At 44.8% G+C, this 18,511-nt stretch overlaps 1 protein-coding gene across 5 annotated transcripts in view; it reads right to left on the bottom strand.

The window, feature by feature from the left end:
- KLHL32 (kelch like family member 32) overlaps nucleotides 1–18,511 on the bottom strand; it is a 229,253-nt gene that overhangs the window by 20,448 nt on the left and 190,294 nt on the right. For all 5 annotated transcript variants that reach the window (XM_083177009.1, XM_083177011.1, XM_083177013.1 and 2 more), the window contains one exon: nucleotides 11,641–11,735. In XM_083177009.1, the coding sequence (XP_083033135.1) occupies nucleotides 11,641–11,735 (95 nt within the window). The remainder of the gene's footprint in view (nucleotides 1–11,640; nucleotides 11,736–18,511) is intronic.

Below are 18,511 nucleotides of genomic sequence, written 5' to 3' on the forward strand. Positions count from 1 at the left end.
ACCTCCACTATCCACGTCGACGTGGAGTTGATTTTATAATGTGTGGAGAGTGGACGCGGAATACGTCAAGTAATCCGCTTCCGTTCACCACACTTCAGGCTCGGTGGGTCGCTGCGCTCGCCACACTTTATAAAATCAACTCCATGCTGACGTGGATAGTGGGGGTATGAACAGGTCGGGAGGACATGTACCGCATCCCCCTCATGCGGCTCGCCACGCTTCGGGCAGACGTGGATAGTGGGGGTATTTCAGGAACACATTCACACCTGTCATGTCAGGCAGGTGAAAAATTGTCAATGGTTCCCACGCAATGTAATAAGCGTTGACACAATGCTGACTGAAATACGCTGAAAGAACAGCAAGCCCTGCTGCAACTGAGCAAATATCGTGATGTAGTGTTTAGAGCTGCTGATAAAGGCGAAGGCCTTGTGATTCAAGATCTAACTTCTTACACAACAGAGTGTAACAGACAACTGGCAGACTCATCCATCTATGAGGTGTCTCTCCTGCGATCCCACAGATGTGTATAAAGCAGCCCATACACGCTGCGATGCGGTCTGTCCCGATGTGTGCTTTGAGGTGCGCGCTCCCGCGGCACCTCATCGCACAGTACAAAAAGTATGTGCTTGCACATACTTTTTGTACTTAGTTCTCATCACATTGCAATGCATGCACAACACATGCACAGGCAATGCAATGTGATGTGATCCGTGCTATTTAAGCCCACAACGCACGCCCGCATCGGGGCGTGTATGGGCAGCTTCAGGGTGAACTAGACCGTGTTCTATCGCAAGCATACCATCAGGGTCACATCTCTGACAAACTACAACAAGCATTAATGCAGAAGAATCCCATCAGTACCAATATTTTTTACTCTGCCCAAAATACATAAAAACATCACAGACCCCCCCAGGATGCCCCATCATATCGGCCCAAAATTCCATTTTTCAACCTGTGTCACAGTTTTTCGACAGTATATTACAGCCCATAATCAAAGAACCTACTTATATTAAAGACACGACGGACTTCCTGAACAGGCTATCACAAGTCCCAGATGTACCCCCTAACACACGGCTATGTGTGATGGACATAAATAGCCTATATACGTGTATCCCGCACGAAGACGGGTTCAACACCATAAGGGAATTTTTGTCGACCACGGGAATGGACTCTCTTGATCACGACCTGTTTATGGACTTGCTGAGATTGACTCTTACGAAGAACTACTTTCTCTTCAACGGCAAGTTCTACAAACAATTGTCCGGCTGCTCAATGGGTAGTAATGTATCGCCTTCATTCGCGAACATTTATATGTTCAAAGAGACACAGTTTATGTTCCTTGACAACTCTGAAGCGAAAGATAAGATCATCATGCTGACACGCTACATAGATGATCTATTTATGTTGTGGCATGGAAGTGAGGAAGACTTTGTGACAGTAATGAACAACATCAACCAGAGGAATTCGCCAATTAAATTCACCTTCCAATCCTCAGAACAATCGATTTAGTTACTTGGATGTCCAGATACACCTCAGAGATGGTAAGATCCATACAAGACTGTTTGTCAAACCGACAGATAAAAACAATGTATTGAGGGCCAACAGCCCTCCCCAAATCACAAATGCTGAGGGCCGCACGAATTGTGAGTGATCATTCCCAACTACCTGAGGTACTGGACAATATGATTGTGAAGTTTGAAGACAGAGGGTATAGGAGCAATCTATTGCGTATCCAAAAAGAAGAAATACTCAAGATTCCAAGGGAGATGCTATTACAGGAAAAGATCATGACCCCGGAGAAGAAACAAAAACAAGACACGGCATTGCCTTTTTGTTTCAAAATATAATATGTCCAGTTATGTCCTTCCCGGGCCTTATGGCCCATCATCAAGACAGATCCAGGTTTACCAGGTCTCAAAGAAAAGAACCCGCTTATTTGCCACACGCGAGGCAGGAACATCAGCGACAGGATTGTACACAATGACATCACCGGCTTTGCCAATGATCTAAAAATCTGCCCGGGTAACTTCTTAAAACACCCCAATGGATGCTACAAGTGTCAACTGCACAACATGCCAACATATGCTGACGGGCTCGACCTTTATTCATCCAACTGATGTGAGGAAGTTTCCCATCAAACAAGTAGTAACCTGCACCACCACTCACGTGGTGTATGTGATAACATGCCCATGCAAGTTATTATATGTGGGCAAGACGGTGAGATCCTTACGCACCAGAATGGCCTTACATAGATCTGCCATCTTTGCTGATGAAAATGATCAGCCAGTAGCAAAACATTTTGCCCTTAAACAGCACAGATTGTTTGACTTGAAGCATATGATCATTGACCATATCCCGGAATCCCTGAGAAAAGGGGACAGAGCGGGGATCCTCCTGAGGAGAGAATCCACCTGGATACATAAACTTAACAGCACCAAACCAGCTGGGCTAAACGATAAACTTTCCCTAGGAATATTGCTCTGAAGTGTGGACTTACAGTCCTATATTGTGTGCTTTTTCTTCCTCTCCACTTCTTGCTGTCCCTTTAAATTTTCTTTCTTGATATGCAAAGTATGTAGAGCTTGTATATGGACAAAGATCGACCACCCGGTCTTGGATTTTTATCCCATAATGTGTGCTTTATTTTCCTCTCCACTACATCTCTTTCTATCCCTTTAAATTTTCTAATTTAATGCCAGTCCGACACACAGCTGATTAGCTTTGTGCCCTGGTAGGGCCATTGCGTGCTTTTTGCTTCCTCTCTGACTCGTCTTACTGTCCCTTTAAAAATTTTCCTTATGCCTTGGTTGTTACATTTTACATTACTTTAGTATGCTCTTTATAAGCTCCCGGATCAGTGACCCTTGGGGACATCAGGTCCTGGTAATAAATACTTGTGACCCCTTTTGTACAGGGTACCGAATAGTGTAACAATCACCACTTGGTCGACACATAAGTATGACGACAAAATAAACCGCTGTCGTCCTTCCCCGCTACAGCCAAACTAAGGACCTCACATCCATGCAGATACTATTCCCCCTTTCGGGGATAACATTCAGCAGTAAAGTCTGATCACCTGTGTTTTTATTCTTGTTCACATTTACACATACTTATTTCCACTTATTCCCTCATCCATTATAATAATGGTCCTATATTGCACTCCACGCATCTGAACATACACTTATAATAATGTTTTGACACTTCATGTGCTGTAAATGTGTATATGTTATTGTTGCTTGTTATTTCGCCAGGTCACAAGCTAACAGTCTGAGAGCGAGATGCTGGAGGCATAGCCGAGGTAAACGCTGGAGAGGTGTTGCCATAACGACCGGCTGGCTTGCGCTCCATTGAGCGTTCCATAGGCAGGAAACAGGTCAGACCTGCATGTTCGGCATCACCAATATGCGCACTTCCGGCTCCCGCCCAATGACTGCACGCTGGAACTGGCTCACTTTTCACTCTACTGTTATTTAAGGTAAGCACATTATTTTGTTCTGCTTTGTTTCCACTTGCACCTTGACAAAGGGGTGATTAAGACCCCGAAACGTTGGTCCTATTTTGTTGCCAAATACACACTTTGAAAAAACCCGCTTGAGTGCCGCCTAATTCATCTTCCTATGTATGTATGTATGTGTGTGTGTGTGTATATATATATATATATATATATATATATATATATTTTATTATTATTTTTTTTTACTTTCACCATCGCTTAGAAATGAAGCACGAATCACTCTGTGTGTACACCTGATGGTGATGCTCGGACCCGTGCGTTCCCATCACCTGCAGAGATAGACAGTGCATGCACAGTCTATCCTGCTTGGATCACAGGGTTTTGCCTATAAGCAGAGGCACAGATCGCTCAACACACAATGCGGGTGCATCGCATGTGTACAGCGATGTGTGATTAGACCACTCACTAAGCATGGGGCACTTGTCACCCAGTCTATATGGGCAGTGGTGGGATTAAAAAAAAAATTAACAACAGGTTCTACTGTATATCTTAATGATCATTTTAAGTATACCAAAAGGTAGTTTAATAACACATGCATGAAATAATCAAATAAGAGGTATACAAAATTAGTTTGTTACATATTATTCCACATGCCGTAATGCTCGTTACACAGTATTCTGCATGCTGTAATGCCCGTTACACAGTATTCTGCATGCCGTAATGCCCGTTACACAGTACTCTGCAACCTGTAATGCCTATAGATATTATGTCGTGCACCGTAATGCTAATGCCCATTACACATAATGCCACACGCCGTAATGCCAATTACAAATAAGGCAACACACCGTAATGCCCATTACACATTGTGCTACACACAGTGATGCCCGTTACACATCATGCCACACACAGTAATGCCCATCACTCACGCAGTGTATACAGCAGAACCCGCTGTGCCCGATGGGTAAATAATGCTTCATAGATGAGGCTATGCAGTAACCCTTTACGTACAAACTATCTGAAATGTTTACTCAATATGATTTCCCACAAGTAAAAGGCTCCACTGGAACTCTTATACAGTACATTGTCTGGTACTGGACAAGGAAAATGTGCCAGAGGCGATTGGAGGAGCTGCTGAATTACATGTAAATGGTTCCTAATGAGGGGCAAACATGGCTATAAAACTCATATATCATCATTAGAAAAGATGACTGGAAAGAAGCTAGGGAGAAGTTTAGCAATGGCCGGTTATGGAGCAGAATCACCTCAGAATTAGACAGCACCTGATCTACGGACTCAGTAAGGGCAGAAATTATCTGGAGATGAATGCAGTAGTCCTCGAGAGCTACCAACAGTGCATGTTTTGCAGGTCTCCTCACAGAATCACAAGTGAGCTAACTAGCTCCATCTGTGTATCTTTTAAAATGTGTATGTGATTAATGAGTGCAGCAGCTAGGTTGTCTGTAAAATGTGAACTGTTGGTAGCTCTCGAGGGCTAGGGTTGGCTACCACTGCAGTAGTCTGTTGATTCACTAAGAATTACTGACAAACGTGGCATTTTGTGCCTCGGAGATACTTGGCTTGAAGAAAATGTATATGCACTGAGGAGAAAACCAGCTCTCTCTGGCTCCAATGCTGCTTTAATGATGCCAGAATATTCAGGAGTATTACTCAAAGGTCCTTCTCAGCCACAACAGACTTCTACATAGAGACATATTCATTGGGTCTCATACACCATAAGAAGCAAAGCTTAAAGTCTAAAACTACATGTAAGGTCTAAAGCAGCCCATACACGCTGCGATGCTGCTGTCCCGATGTGTGCTTTGAGGTGCGCGCTCCCACGGCACCTCATCGCGCAGTACAAAAAGTATGTGCTTGCACATACGTTTTGTACTTAGTTTTCATCACATTGCATCGCATTGCATGCACAACGTGTGCACAGGCAATGCAATGCAATGTGATCCGTGCTAATTAGGCATGGAAAGCACGCCCATATCGCAGCGTGTATGGGCAGCATAAGTCAGGCATGTCCAACGTTGGCCCTCCAGATGTTGTTAAACGACAAATCCCAGCATGCTTTGCCACAGTTTTGCTATTAGAGAATGTTAAAACTATTGCAAAGCATGCTGGGATGTGTAGTTTCACAACATCTGGAGGGCCAACGTTGGACATGCCTGGTCTAAGTCAACAAACCATTACGATATGGCAGGTGGTATATGGTGCCAGTAGATGCGAGGTGGTAGCCACCTGATCGTAGCCATGGGTCCGCGCGGTGCTCTGGTTGCCCCTTGCGCACACCCTGCTGGCACACATGCACTTAGCGGAAGGCACTCGTGGAGAGACACAGACACGGAGCAGAGGGCGAGCCGGGATAATGTCAGTCGCTCGGCAACAGCCAGTCCACTACTCTTCTCTCCCGCAGCTGCTCCCACACACCACCAGGAAGTGCTTCTGGTGTTTGCGCGGCTACAGGAGAGCCGCACAATGCATTGGGACTGTAAATAAGTGGTGGAATTCAGCATCTACCCGGCCGACAGCGTGCTCTTTAGGAAACTGTTCTGCAGAACCGACAATGCATTAGGTATCAGTTCTGCAGAACCGGCTGAATCCCACCACTGTATATGGGGCTTAAGATATAAGAACACTTACAATCTCTCCTAAACATCAAAATGTGAGTCTTCATACACAGTGGCTCGGTGGACCTATTTCTGGTTCACTCACAAAGGCAAATTCCTTCTCAAATGGACGAAACCATGTGCACTGCATGGGGAGCAGATGTAAAATGTGCAGAGAGATTTAGATTTGGGTGAGTTTTTTTGTTTCTGTGCAGGAAAAATACTGAATGTTTTATTTTTACACTGCAATATAGATCTCACTTTGAAGTAAATCCCCACCCAAATCTAACTCTCTCTGCACAAGTTACATCTGTCCCACCTGCAGTGCACATGATTCTGTCCATTTGAGAAGGAATTTGCGAGTGAACCAGAATAAAGGCCAGTGTCAATACAACATGCAGTGCGAGTGAGATGCCAGGTCCTGTACATTTCTGCTAATGTTGGGCATATTTGTTTGCTGAAAATATGTCTTTATTACAACACAATGAAGCTTGGAGGCTTTGCGGGGTATTCAATGATGTCCAGATTTTTTGGCTAGCTAAAAAAAAACGGATCTACCTATTCAATGCATCTGTTTTGGCGTAAAATAGTCAAACGGCCACATTTCCAACAAAACACATTGGCATTTGAATTGTATAGGTCATATATAAATTTATAAAAGTGGCGTTTTCCAACTCCGAAAATAAGCATTTATTGAATACCCCCCATTGCTCTTTAATTTGTTATGTGACACCTGTATACTGTGTGTGCCTTAGGCTGTACATTACATAGAGCAAAAATAAAAACGCTGTGGCTGCTACTGTACATCATAGCACTTTGTGTACAGATTTGAAGGCTCAACTGCACATAGATATACACAAGTGTCAGATTAAATGAATAAGTACCATATATATATGCGAGTATAAGGCGACCCGAATATAAGTCGAGGCACCTAATTTTACACCAAAAAAAGTGGGACAACTTATTGACTCAAGTGGGACCCTCACTCGAGTATAAGCCAAGGAGGGATTTTTCAGCATAAAAAATGTTCTGAAAAAGTAGGCTTATACTCGAGTATATATGATAGTCTCCTTGTGCATCCTAGGTGCATTGCATTGCGACTAAGATACAATTTTGGCAGAAAACTCAAGCTAAAAAATTTGGTACTTGTTTCCTAGCATGGCCGCCCAAGATTTTCAACTTATGCGATCGCATCGCATGCCATATAGCCGCATGCGACGCCACGGTATAAGATATTTCATTGTACAACCACCCTGATGGGTCCTTACAATGTTAAATGTCCCCCCCCATTGTCAACGCCACCCCCAGGATCAACGCCAACCCGAAGCGTGGCGAGCGCTTTTAGATAGTGTGGCAAGCGCAGCGAGCCCCCGAGCCCCGCGAGGGGACGCGTATCACTTTACATGTATTGCGACATGCCATGCTTCGGGTTTGGTGGCTCACTGCGCTTGCCACACTATCTAAAATCAACTCCACACCGACGTGGATAGTGGGGGTATGAAAAGGTTGGAGGACGCGTACCGCCGCCGCTCGCCACGCTTCGGGTTGGCGTTGATCCTGGGGGTGGCGTTGACAATGGGAGGGCATATAACATTGTAAGGATCCATCAGGGTGGTTGTACAATAAAAAATCGTATACCATCGCATTGTATGGCATACGATGCAATACGATATTTTATTGTATAATATCGCGTCGCATCGCATCCCATTGTATACCATATTTAGTCTTATGGTATAAGATGCGATGGGCGCCGTGCTAGGAAGCAAGTACCAAAAATTCTTATAGAAGCTGGCATGTTATAGGGGCTGTTTGGTGTGTTTGCAGCAAACATGTATGAGAACACATCTCTACGTCGTGACAGAAAGGACGAATAGTAATAATGCATAGCTGTGCATGTGTCCACACTATTTGCCCCAAATTAAAATCCATGCAAGAATGGCTCTCGTTACTTATGTTACGAAGAGAGCAGTCTTCCATTTCTTGAATGAGAGGAACAGCAATGGGATGGCAACAGCCTAGGCATGTCCTAGTATACACTTTTTATGAGATTAGCAAAAATAAAACTCGTATGAAATCCTGTCTACACCTTGATGGAAAGCATGTGGGGGTGGATTGAAGCAACACGAGAAATGTTTAGGACACCGTTCTAACAGCTCATATCCTGTCTCAAACACTATCCTTAGCCGATGGAAAGGTGGTGAGAGCATAATAATGTATTGGGAAACCCATACAGCAATACGCCACATTGCAATGGCTTCAGATGGAATGAGAAACTTGTCCTGGAGTTGTGCAGGTGAAGCACACAACGCTATCCTACTGGAAATCTGGAAGGGTTTGAACATTTCTGATCAGCAATCCTCCATCTTGATCTTTCTTTTTCTCTACCCATGTGCACTTTTCCACAGCATTACACATGATAGACTGAATATATGTATAATCAGTTATTTACATTTGCGGTACTTGTTTCCTAGCACGGCCACACCGATTTCCATCGGGGTGGTCGTGTCGGAAAAATCGCGTCGGTCGCATCGCATGCGACCAAATCTCATGCGATGCGACCGACCCGATTTTTTAATTGAATCAAATGTGAATAGGGTCCCTGGGACCCGATTTTACATTAGATTCAATGTAACATATTCCCTACACCCCCAATTTGACACCCTGAACGCCACCGCACGATTGACGCGAACCCGAAGTGTGGCGAGCGGCGGCGGTGCGCGTCCTCCGACCTTTTCATTCCCCTACTATCCACGTTGGCGTGGAGTTGAGAATATAAAGTGTGGCGAGCGCAGCGTGCCCCGCGAGGGGACGCGTATTACTTCACAGGTATACGCGTCCGCTCGCCACGCTTCGGGCGCGGTGGCTCGCTGCGCTCGCCACCCTTTATTTTCTCAACTCCACGCCGACGTGGATAGTAGGGGAATGAAAAGGCCGGAGGACACGCACCGCCGCCCCTCGCGGGCTCGCTGCGCTCGCCACGCTTCGGGTTCGCGTCAATCGTGGGGTAACGACGGGGCCATATACAATGTGAAATGGGTCATATTGGCCCATTTCACATTGTTTCCTATGTGAGATGGACTTAATCAAGTCCATCTCATCTTGTGCCATTATAATGGCACAAGACCGACGCGATGCTCCCGATTTCAATGTTAAAAATTATTTTAACATTGAAGCCTATGGCAAAATCGCGGGCATCACGCTATTTTTCCTTTGCCGGCAAAATGGACCTGATTTCAAAGGAAATCGGGTCCATCGCGGGCATCGTGTACCTTAACTTTAAGGTACACGATGCCCGCGATTGTGGCCGTGCTAGGAAACAAGTACCACATTTGCTCTAAAGCTTTTGGTACTCTTTACCTAGAACGGCGCCCGCGATTAGAATCGCGGGCGTCGGGGGTAAAAAATCGCGGGCATCGCGGGTAAATCGCGGGTACATAAAAATCGTGTACCCGCGATCACCGCGATTTTCCCATAGGGAACAATGTTAAAAAGCCTGATTGACCGCGATTTTACTTTAAAATGCCTCAATGCCCGCGATTTTCACATAGGAATCAATGTTAAATGGGCTACAGAGCCCAAATAGGCAGAATTAACCCTTAAATGTCACCCCAATTTTTGTACGCCACCCCACGATCCACGCCAACCCGAAGCGTGGCGAGCGCAGCGAGCCCGCGAGGGGCGGCGGTACGCGTCCTCCGACCTTTTCATGCCCTACTATCCACGTCGGCGTGGAGTTGAGAATAGAATAGTGTGGCGAGCGCAGCGAGCCACCGAGCCCGAAGCGTGGCGAGCGCAGCGAGCCCCGCGAGGGGACGCGGATACCTTCACAGTTATACGCGTCCCCTCGTGGGCTTCACAGGTATCCGTGGCGAAAAGCGGACACCTGTGAAGCCCGCGAGGGGACGCGTTTACCTGTGAAGGTATCCGCGTCCCCTCGCGGGGCTCGCTGCGCTCGCCACGCTTCGGGCTCGGTGGCTCGCTACGCTCGCCACACTATTCTATTCTCAACTCCACGCCGACGTGGATAGTAGGGCATGAAAAGGTCGGAGGACGCGTACCGCCGCCCCTCGCGGGCTCGCTGCGCTCGCCACGCTTCGGGTTGGCGTGGATCGTGGGGTGGCGTACAAAAATTGGGGGGACATTTAAGGGTTAATTCTGCCTATTTGGGCTCTGTAGCCCATTTAACATTGATTCCTATGTGAAAATCGCGGGCATTGAATGCAAAATCGCGGTCAATCAGGCTTTTTAACATTGTTCCCTATGGGAAAATCGCGGTGATCGCGGGCATCGCGTCGCGGCCGTTTATGTACTGCCCGCGATGTCGCGATCACCGCGATGGGCGCCGTTCTAGGTAAAGAGTACCAAGCTTTTAATGAAATGTTAAGTGGCACTTTTAATGTGAAGCCAAAATCAGTTTGGTTTTGCCTCCAAAACTATTAATCCCACAACAAAATCTGAACTGTTACCAAACTGGAACCTACAGTATTACATTTGCCACTTATTAGTGCTTATGTCATTACATTGCAGAGTATCCTGTTAATATTTAGCATTTTGTCTTCCTGAAGAAATACATTGTTAATTCCATGCTGTAAGAAAATAATTGTAAAAAATGATCTAGCAAGTGAATGAAGTTTATAGCTGCTGTACAATATAATAAGATATAGAGGTGCATATATGTAAGGGATGCGGTCAGAATGCCAGCATCCAGACTGACATTGGAAGACTGTCACCCGGACCTCAAAACAGGATGGCGCTGGAATAGCGAAAGCCGGCATCCCAATCATTGAGTATGCAGGGCAGCTAGGTTTAAGGTGCCCATACACAGTGTGTTTTGTGGGTGCGATGCACGCTCCCACGCACATCACATCTCACAGTTCAAAAAGTGTGTGCTGCACATACTTTTTGAACTAGCATCAGATTGCATCGCACACAAATCGCATGCGATGTAGTCCAAAACGCATCCAATTATTGTAATGTATATGGGCACCTTTAGGCTGCAGCAAGGGAAGAGTAGGGGGGAGAGGGTTAGGACACATACAAAGCCCCTGTCAGAAGTCTCCGTATTGGGGTGCTGGGGTTGGTCTTTTTGACAGCTGGAATCCTCACCCGCCAGGATGTTGTATGTATCCCATATGTAATAGTCTGCGCATAAGGTTGAGGATTAAATTGCTAAATTTAAACCGTTTATAAAAAGGTAAACTGGGATATTTTGCCTGGTAACTGTATTCTGCAGATATTCCACCAAACGTGGCATATAATCATTACTCTATTGTTTAAGTAAGTAACACATGTGTATTTTTTATTTCATGTAATTTCATCATGTACTTTAGTATGTTTAAAACAGTGGCTCTTAATTCCAGTCCATGTGCCAACAACAGCTCATGTTATCTGGATTTCTTTAATCGTGCTCAGGTCAGAATCTATTTTTCCGTATTAGAAATGATCATGTCTGCTTCCATAGATAGAAATCCATGTTCGGGGTGAGGTTGAGAACCACTGGCCTACATAATGTGACTATATGAATATGCGCAATGAATGGCTTAGTATGACAACTCTATAATATGTGATGCTTACCTGTATACATGCTAAAGGCTCATTTGTCCAAATTGAATAACCGCCGACCAAGTAGATTCTCCCATTATGAACAGCAACTCCGGACTCATTTTGTCCTTTGTAACAGAAAGAGAAATGATACTGCTATATGGTTCTTGTCTCAGTGACCACAAACATGGAAAACGCAAGCTTAGTAAATATATCCCTCAATTTATTTTACCCACAATGACATTAAATACAAAACATGATGCTAAGTACATCTTGCCCTATGTCAGAGTATACTCTATGATATTGTACATTAACTGCGGCCACGCCTTCAGCTCTGAGCAATCCATTATTCCTATAACTGTGTCTGCACATGTACTCTCATTTGCGTTGGTCTTACATATGGAGAAGTGGCATTTTTATTTTGTTTTGTCAAATACATGGGTCAAAGATGATCTACTCGGGCTGGTCGCTGTACGTGGGGATCTCTGTCACTGAGGGTGACATTTACACACCAGGCCATGCCCTCCTCTAGTCACTGCGTGTCTATCTTGCTACCCCACATTAAAATGTCTTTCCCAAAATGGTGTCACCTCCTCTAGTATCCCTAAGGCAGCTCTGTACCTTCTGTCCCTGTCTACCACTGAACCCTACACCTCAATATAATTAGTACTGGATGTGGAATTAAATTTCTGCAGCATAGCTCTGTGTTTGATGGCCCACCATTTTTGTTATCGCATTATTGTTATATGCATGTCCTGTTTCATACTGCTTTAAAGTACACCTTGTTCAAGTTTTCTGTCATTTGTACTTTTTGGGGGACCGGCCCTTTGAGGGTGACCAAACTGCTGATGCCCCCCCCCCCCCCCGATGAATTTGAGTTTGACACCCCTGATCTACCCCATAGCAATGTAAATGGATTGGAGCAGGGCTGGGCAACATCGGCCCTCCAGATGTTGATGAACTACACATCCCAGCATGCCTTCCATCAGTTTCAGCATAGCTACATAGCAAAACTAATGCAAAGCATCCTGGGATGTGTAGTTCATTAACATCTGGAGGGCCGGTGTTGCCCAGCCCTGGATTGGAGGGTGGTTTATTTTATTTTTTTAATTTGGAGGGTCTATTTTTATGCTTGCTGTACAGGTTCCAGCATTACTGTTAAACAAACAATATGGGGGATATTTACTAAGATGTGTGATGTTGCTATGGGCAACCAATCAGAATCTACTTCTTATTTATCTAGCACCCTCTAGAAGATAGTAGACAGGATCTGATTGGTTGCCCATAGCAACATCACACATGAAATAGAATACACATCTTAGTCAATTTCCCCCTATGTGTCATGTACACTGTTAGGTATTTTTGGTACTTGTTTCCTAGCACGGCGCCCATCTCGTTGATTGAATGCCTTAACTTTAAGGCACTTAAGGCATACAATCAACGTGATGGACCCGATTTTGTGTCAATCACCAGCTAATTTGCCGGTGAAAGACAAAATCGGGTTGATCGCGTCCATCGCGGCCCCTAATAAGGGGCTGTGATGCGACCGATGCGATTTTCCCATAGGGAACAATGTAAAATCATTTTTAAAGTGAAAATCGGGTTCAACGCGATCAACCCGATTTTACATAGGTGACAATGTGAAATGGCCCAATATGGCCCATTTCACATTGAATATGGTTAAAAAGTATGTTTAATGCCCCCCCCCCCCCCATTGTTAACGCCACCCCACTATTGACGCCAACCCGAAGCGTGGCGAGCGGACGCGGATACCTGTGAAGCCCGCGAGGGGACTCGGATACCTGTGAAGGTATCCGCTTCCCCTCGCGGGGTTCGCTGCGCTCGCCACACTTTATAGAATCAACTCCACGCCGACGTGGATAGGGGTATGAAAAGGTCGGAGAACGCGTACCACTGCGCTCGCCACGCTTCGGGTTGGCGTCAATAGTGGGGTGGCGTTAACAATGGAGGGGGGGCATTTTACATTGAAATCAATGTAAAATCGGGTCTCAGGGACCATTTTACATTGATTCCAATGTAAAAATCGGGTCGATCGCATCGCATGCGATTTGGTTGGCATGCGATGTGATCGACCCGATTTTTCCGACCCGATGGATACAATCAAAATCGGTGGCGCCGTGCTAGGAAACAAGTACCGGTATTTTTACTAATTGGAGATGTTGCCGTGGCTGACTGCTTATTCATTAGAAGATAGTGGATACTGTAGAATCTCCACTTCTAAAAACCTGTACTTTTCATAAATATACCCCCATATTGAATGTATTCTGATTCAAATCATTGAATGATTTAATTCCAACATCGATCAGCTGATCAATATTTCCAAACCGGAAACTATTTTAAGGCTTTGTCCTTCCCTCATCCGCAGCAGCACATCCCATAATGGCTGTATCTGACCACAGGATGGTTTAGAATGATCTACTCTAAAAATGAGTTTGACTATGTCATTGCTTGTGAGACTACTTCCACAAAGGGAAAAGGGGAAGGGGATGGTGACCGGTGCACAAAAGGTAAAAAATATATTTTAATTTTTTGAAGAGAAATGAGAAAAGTCCACAATCGAAAATAATTTGAGGGGATAGTTAGTCTCCCTGTTTTTTTAAACAATTTTTCAGGTGGAGGTGCGCCCTGGAGAGTAATTGGGTTATTGAAAGAAGAAGAGAAAAGACTCTCTCTTTGTTGGGGCACTCTTGGATAGTTGAGGTATATACAGTAATGATAATATCACATGTGTAGGTAATGAGTCAACCACACAGACCACTTGCCAGTGTAATGCCCAGAAAAAGGGGAAGTATCTGGCTGTAAGTGCTAGATAACAAAAGTATTTAGGAAAACAGAGCTGGAGCACCCATGAGCGGGGCTAACTCTGAGTCCTATTCGTGAGAATGTTACTTGTATTAAAATATAGCTTTTAATGAAAACTCTTAAAATATACTAGACAAACATGTAGACAAGACAAAGACATGTATACATGTAGACAAACATTTACGCAACAGTATATTACAGTGCAACAGAGTCTGATACCGCTATTAGTAACAATACACAGTTTAACTCTTGTGTTATTACAGTGCAATAAATCTGATACTGCTATTGGTGACAATAATCAGTTTGACTCCTGTGTTGTTATTGTGCGGATCTCCGTGTGTATGGCCCACTGGAGTCTGGGCACGGTTGGAGCAGGGAAGGGGGGGTATATTGGGTATATGAACCCCTTAACACAATTGTTCCCACTCACTCTCTATCCCAGCCGCTGATCAGTATCTTAAGTCTTGAATAACTAGACACCAATTGCTAAGGCATAATGTGTGTAACAAATTTGACACATTCTACATATATTGTTATAGTATTGCAACAAAATTGCTGATACAGTTAGATCTGAATGGGTGGGAATGCGCCCATCACATGTACACACACGAAATATTCCTTTACCTTAGTAGTCACGTTGCCGCCGCGGAGGGCCAATTTTTACACACAGGGCCAATTCTTACACACTACGATATTCAGGTATCAGTATTTAAAACATTCAGCACGTTGCTGCTACGGAGGGCCAGTTCATGCACATTTCAGTATCCAAAGTCTCAGTGTTTAAAACATTCAATAGTTGTCACTGAGGTATAAGACCTTGTTTGCACATAGTGGTCCTGTTGCTGCCACGGCGGGCATAAAAAATCTACTGAAAATTCTCTATCCAATATTCAGTCCAGCAGAGCAGTCAGTATATACAGCAATAATATACACACTTTAAGGGGGTATCAGTACATGGTATCCACCGCTGTTTGTCCTAATTACTGTGTGCTTGTTAACCCCTTTACTTCACCATGGGGACACAAGGTCAGTATAGGAGATGACAGAGGAGATGACAAAATGTGTTACACTCTGGGTTGTCGCCTGTCAAGGTACCGGGATTAAAGTGATTCAAAAATAGAAAATGATAGAAAAGGTCTGTTGGTCCCTTGGGGTTGTAATGAGGTGTTCCCAAACCGACTTTGTATACCCGAGCAAAAAAGGTTGTGGGGCCTGGTCTTGACAGGAAAGGTCTCCCTTACCGTCAGGCAGGTCCCTCGTCCAATGGTCAAGCTGCCACCTAAGTGGGCTTTTTATGGGTATTGTGGGGGAGCACCTCCCCCTGGGAGCCTCAGAGAAAATATAGATAGCTCAGCGGGCCTTCAGTGCCCGGCGGCTGCTGCCCTGCTTTATATACCTCTCCGTCAGGGTGGAATTAATACATAATTTTCTGAAGAGGTCTCCCTTCTTCAGAAGTGCTTTCAACACCACTGACTGGCTGCCACCCGTACTGTTAGGGTGGGCCCTTAGGGTATGGCGGGTGAGCGGGCCTGTATGCACGTAGAAGGGATTCCTAGCTATTGAGCCAGAGAAAAGGGGGGTACTGCTGCCCTGTGATATCCCTGATTTCCCCTGTATGGCGAAAGACTCCCGAGCAGGGTGGTTTTTTAGGGATTGAATCTGGGTGAGTGACCCCTGAAATGAAAGGAGCCCTGAGGAAGTCTTTCGCCATACAGGGGAAATCAGGGATATCACAGGGCAGCAGTACCCCCCTTTTCTCTGGCTCAATAGCTAGGAATCCCTTCTACGTGCATACAGGCCCGCTCACCCGCCATACCCTAAGGGCCCACCCTAACAGTACGGGTGGCAGCCAGTCAGTGGTGTTGAAAGCACTTCTGAAGAAGGGAGACCTCTTCAGAAAATTATGTATTAATTCCACCCTGACGGAGAGGTATATAAAGCAGGGCAGCAGCCGCCGGGCACTGAAGGCCCGCTGAGCTATCTATATTTTCTCTGAGGCTCCCAGGGGGAGGTGCTCCCCCACAATACCCATAAAAAGCCCACTTAGGTGGCAGCTTGACCATTGGACGAGGGACCTGCCTGACGGTAAGGGAGACCTTTCCTGTCAAGACCAGGCCCCACAACCTTTTTTGCTCGGGTATACAAAGTCGGTTTGGGAACACCTCATTACAACCCCAAGGGACCAACAGACCTTTTCTCTCATTTTCTATTTTTGAATCACTTTAATCCCGGTACCTTGACAGGCGACAACCCAGAGTGTAACACATTTTGTCATCTCCTCTGTCATCTCCTATACTGACCTTGTGTCCCCATGGTGAAGTAAAGGGGTTAACAAGCACACAGTAATTAGGACAAACAGCGGTGGATACCATGTACTGATACCCCCTTAAAGTGTGTATATTATTGCTGTATATACTGACTGCTCTGCTGGACTGAATATTGGATAGAGAATTTTCAGTAGATTTTTTATGCCCGCCGTGGCAGCAACAGGACCACTATGTGCAAACAAGGTCTTATACCTCAGTGACAACTATTGAATGTTTTAAACACTGAGACTTTGGATACTGAAATGTGCATGAACTGGCCCTCCGTGGCAGCAACGTGCTGAATGTTTTAAATACTGATACCTGAATATCGTAGTGTGTAAGAATTGGCCCTGTGTGTAAAAATTGGCCCTCCGCGGCGGCAACGTGACTACTAAGGTAAAGGAATATTTCGTGTGTGTACATGTGATGGGCGCATTCCCACCCATTCAGATCTAACTGTATCAGCAATTTTGTTGCAATACTATAACAATATATGTAGAATGTGTCAAATTTGTTACACACATTATGCCTTAGCAATTGGTGTCTAGTTATTCAAGACTTAAGATACTGATCAGCGGCTGGGATAGAGAGTGAGTGGGAACAACTGTGTTAAGGGGTTCATATACCCAATATACCCCCCCTTCCCTGCTCCAACCGTGCCCAGACTCCAGTGGGCCATACACACGGAGATCCGCACAATAACAACACAGGAGTCAAACTGATTATTGTCACCAATAGCAGTATCAGATTTATTGCACTGTAATAACACAAGAGTTAAACTGTGTATTGTTACTAATAGCGGTATCAGACTCTGTTGCACTGTAATATACTGTTGCGTAAATGTTTGTCTACATGTATACATGTCTTTGTCTTGTCTACATGTTTGTCTAGTATATTTTAAGAGTTTTCATTAAAAGCTATATTTTAATACAAGTAACATTCTCACGAATAGGACTCAGAGTTAGCCCCGCTCATGGGTGCTCCAGCTCTGTTTTCCTAAATACTTTGTTATCTAGCACTTACAGCCAGATACTTCCCCTTTTTCTGGGCATTACACTGGCAAGTGGTCTGTGTGGTTGACTCATTACCTACACATGTGATATTATCATTACTGTATATACCTCAACTATCCAAGAGTGCCCCAACAAAGAGAGAGTCTTTTCTCTTCTTCTTTCAATACTTCCACAAAGGTTCTGGTCTTATCCTTTTTTTAATGTGTATCTGCAGTGTACACGTATCAGGGAACTCATTTCTCACTGGGACTCATGCAGCTGTATTATTAGTGAATTGTTGATTCAACGGATTATTGCTCCTCAAAGAGGTGTCCATTCAGTTTCCTGCGTTAGGCACACACCATATATGGGTTAAGTGGTTCCCAGGTGCTTTAGTGAATTCTGGGGGCTGGCAGCCTTATTATATGCTCTGTGACCTCCAGCTGCTGTCTGTGTATTCTACGTTCAGTGATGTTTCTCCTTCCTGGCTTCTTTCCCTGCTCCAAATGCCATCTCCAGATGGTTTTAACAAGAGCTGTGTTACACTTCAAATTAATCAGACTCTGGTAACGAAGTAGATTGCACTCCTCACAGCAGTGTGGGGAAGCAATATTATATGACTACAGCAGAATCAATAAATTATTGGAAACCCCATTTTTTTTTAGTATATAAAAGGGGGAATAACAGAGCATAATAGACAACTTAGAGCAGGGGTGGCCACACCTGTCCTTAAGATCTACCACCAGTTCATGTTTTCAGGCAGCCTGTGGATCTATAGTAGGA

The sequence above is a fragment of the Crinia signifera genome, chromosome 3, assembly GCF_055691185.1.
Source record: "Crinia signifera chromosome 3, ASM5569118v1, whole genome shotgun sequence".
Lineage (NCBI taxonomy): Eukaryota > Metazoa > Chordata > Amphibia > Anura > Myobatrachidae > Crinia > Crinia signifera.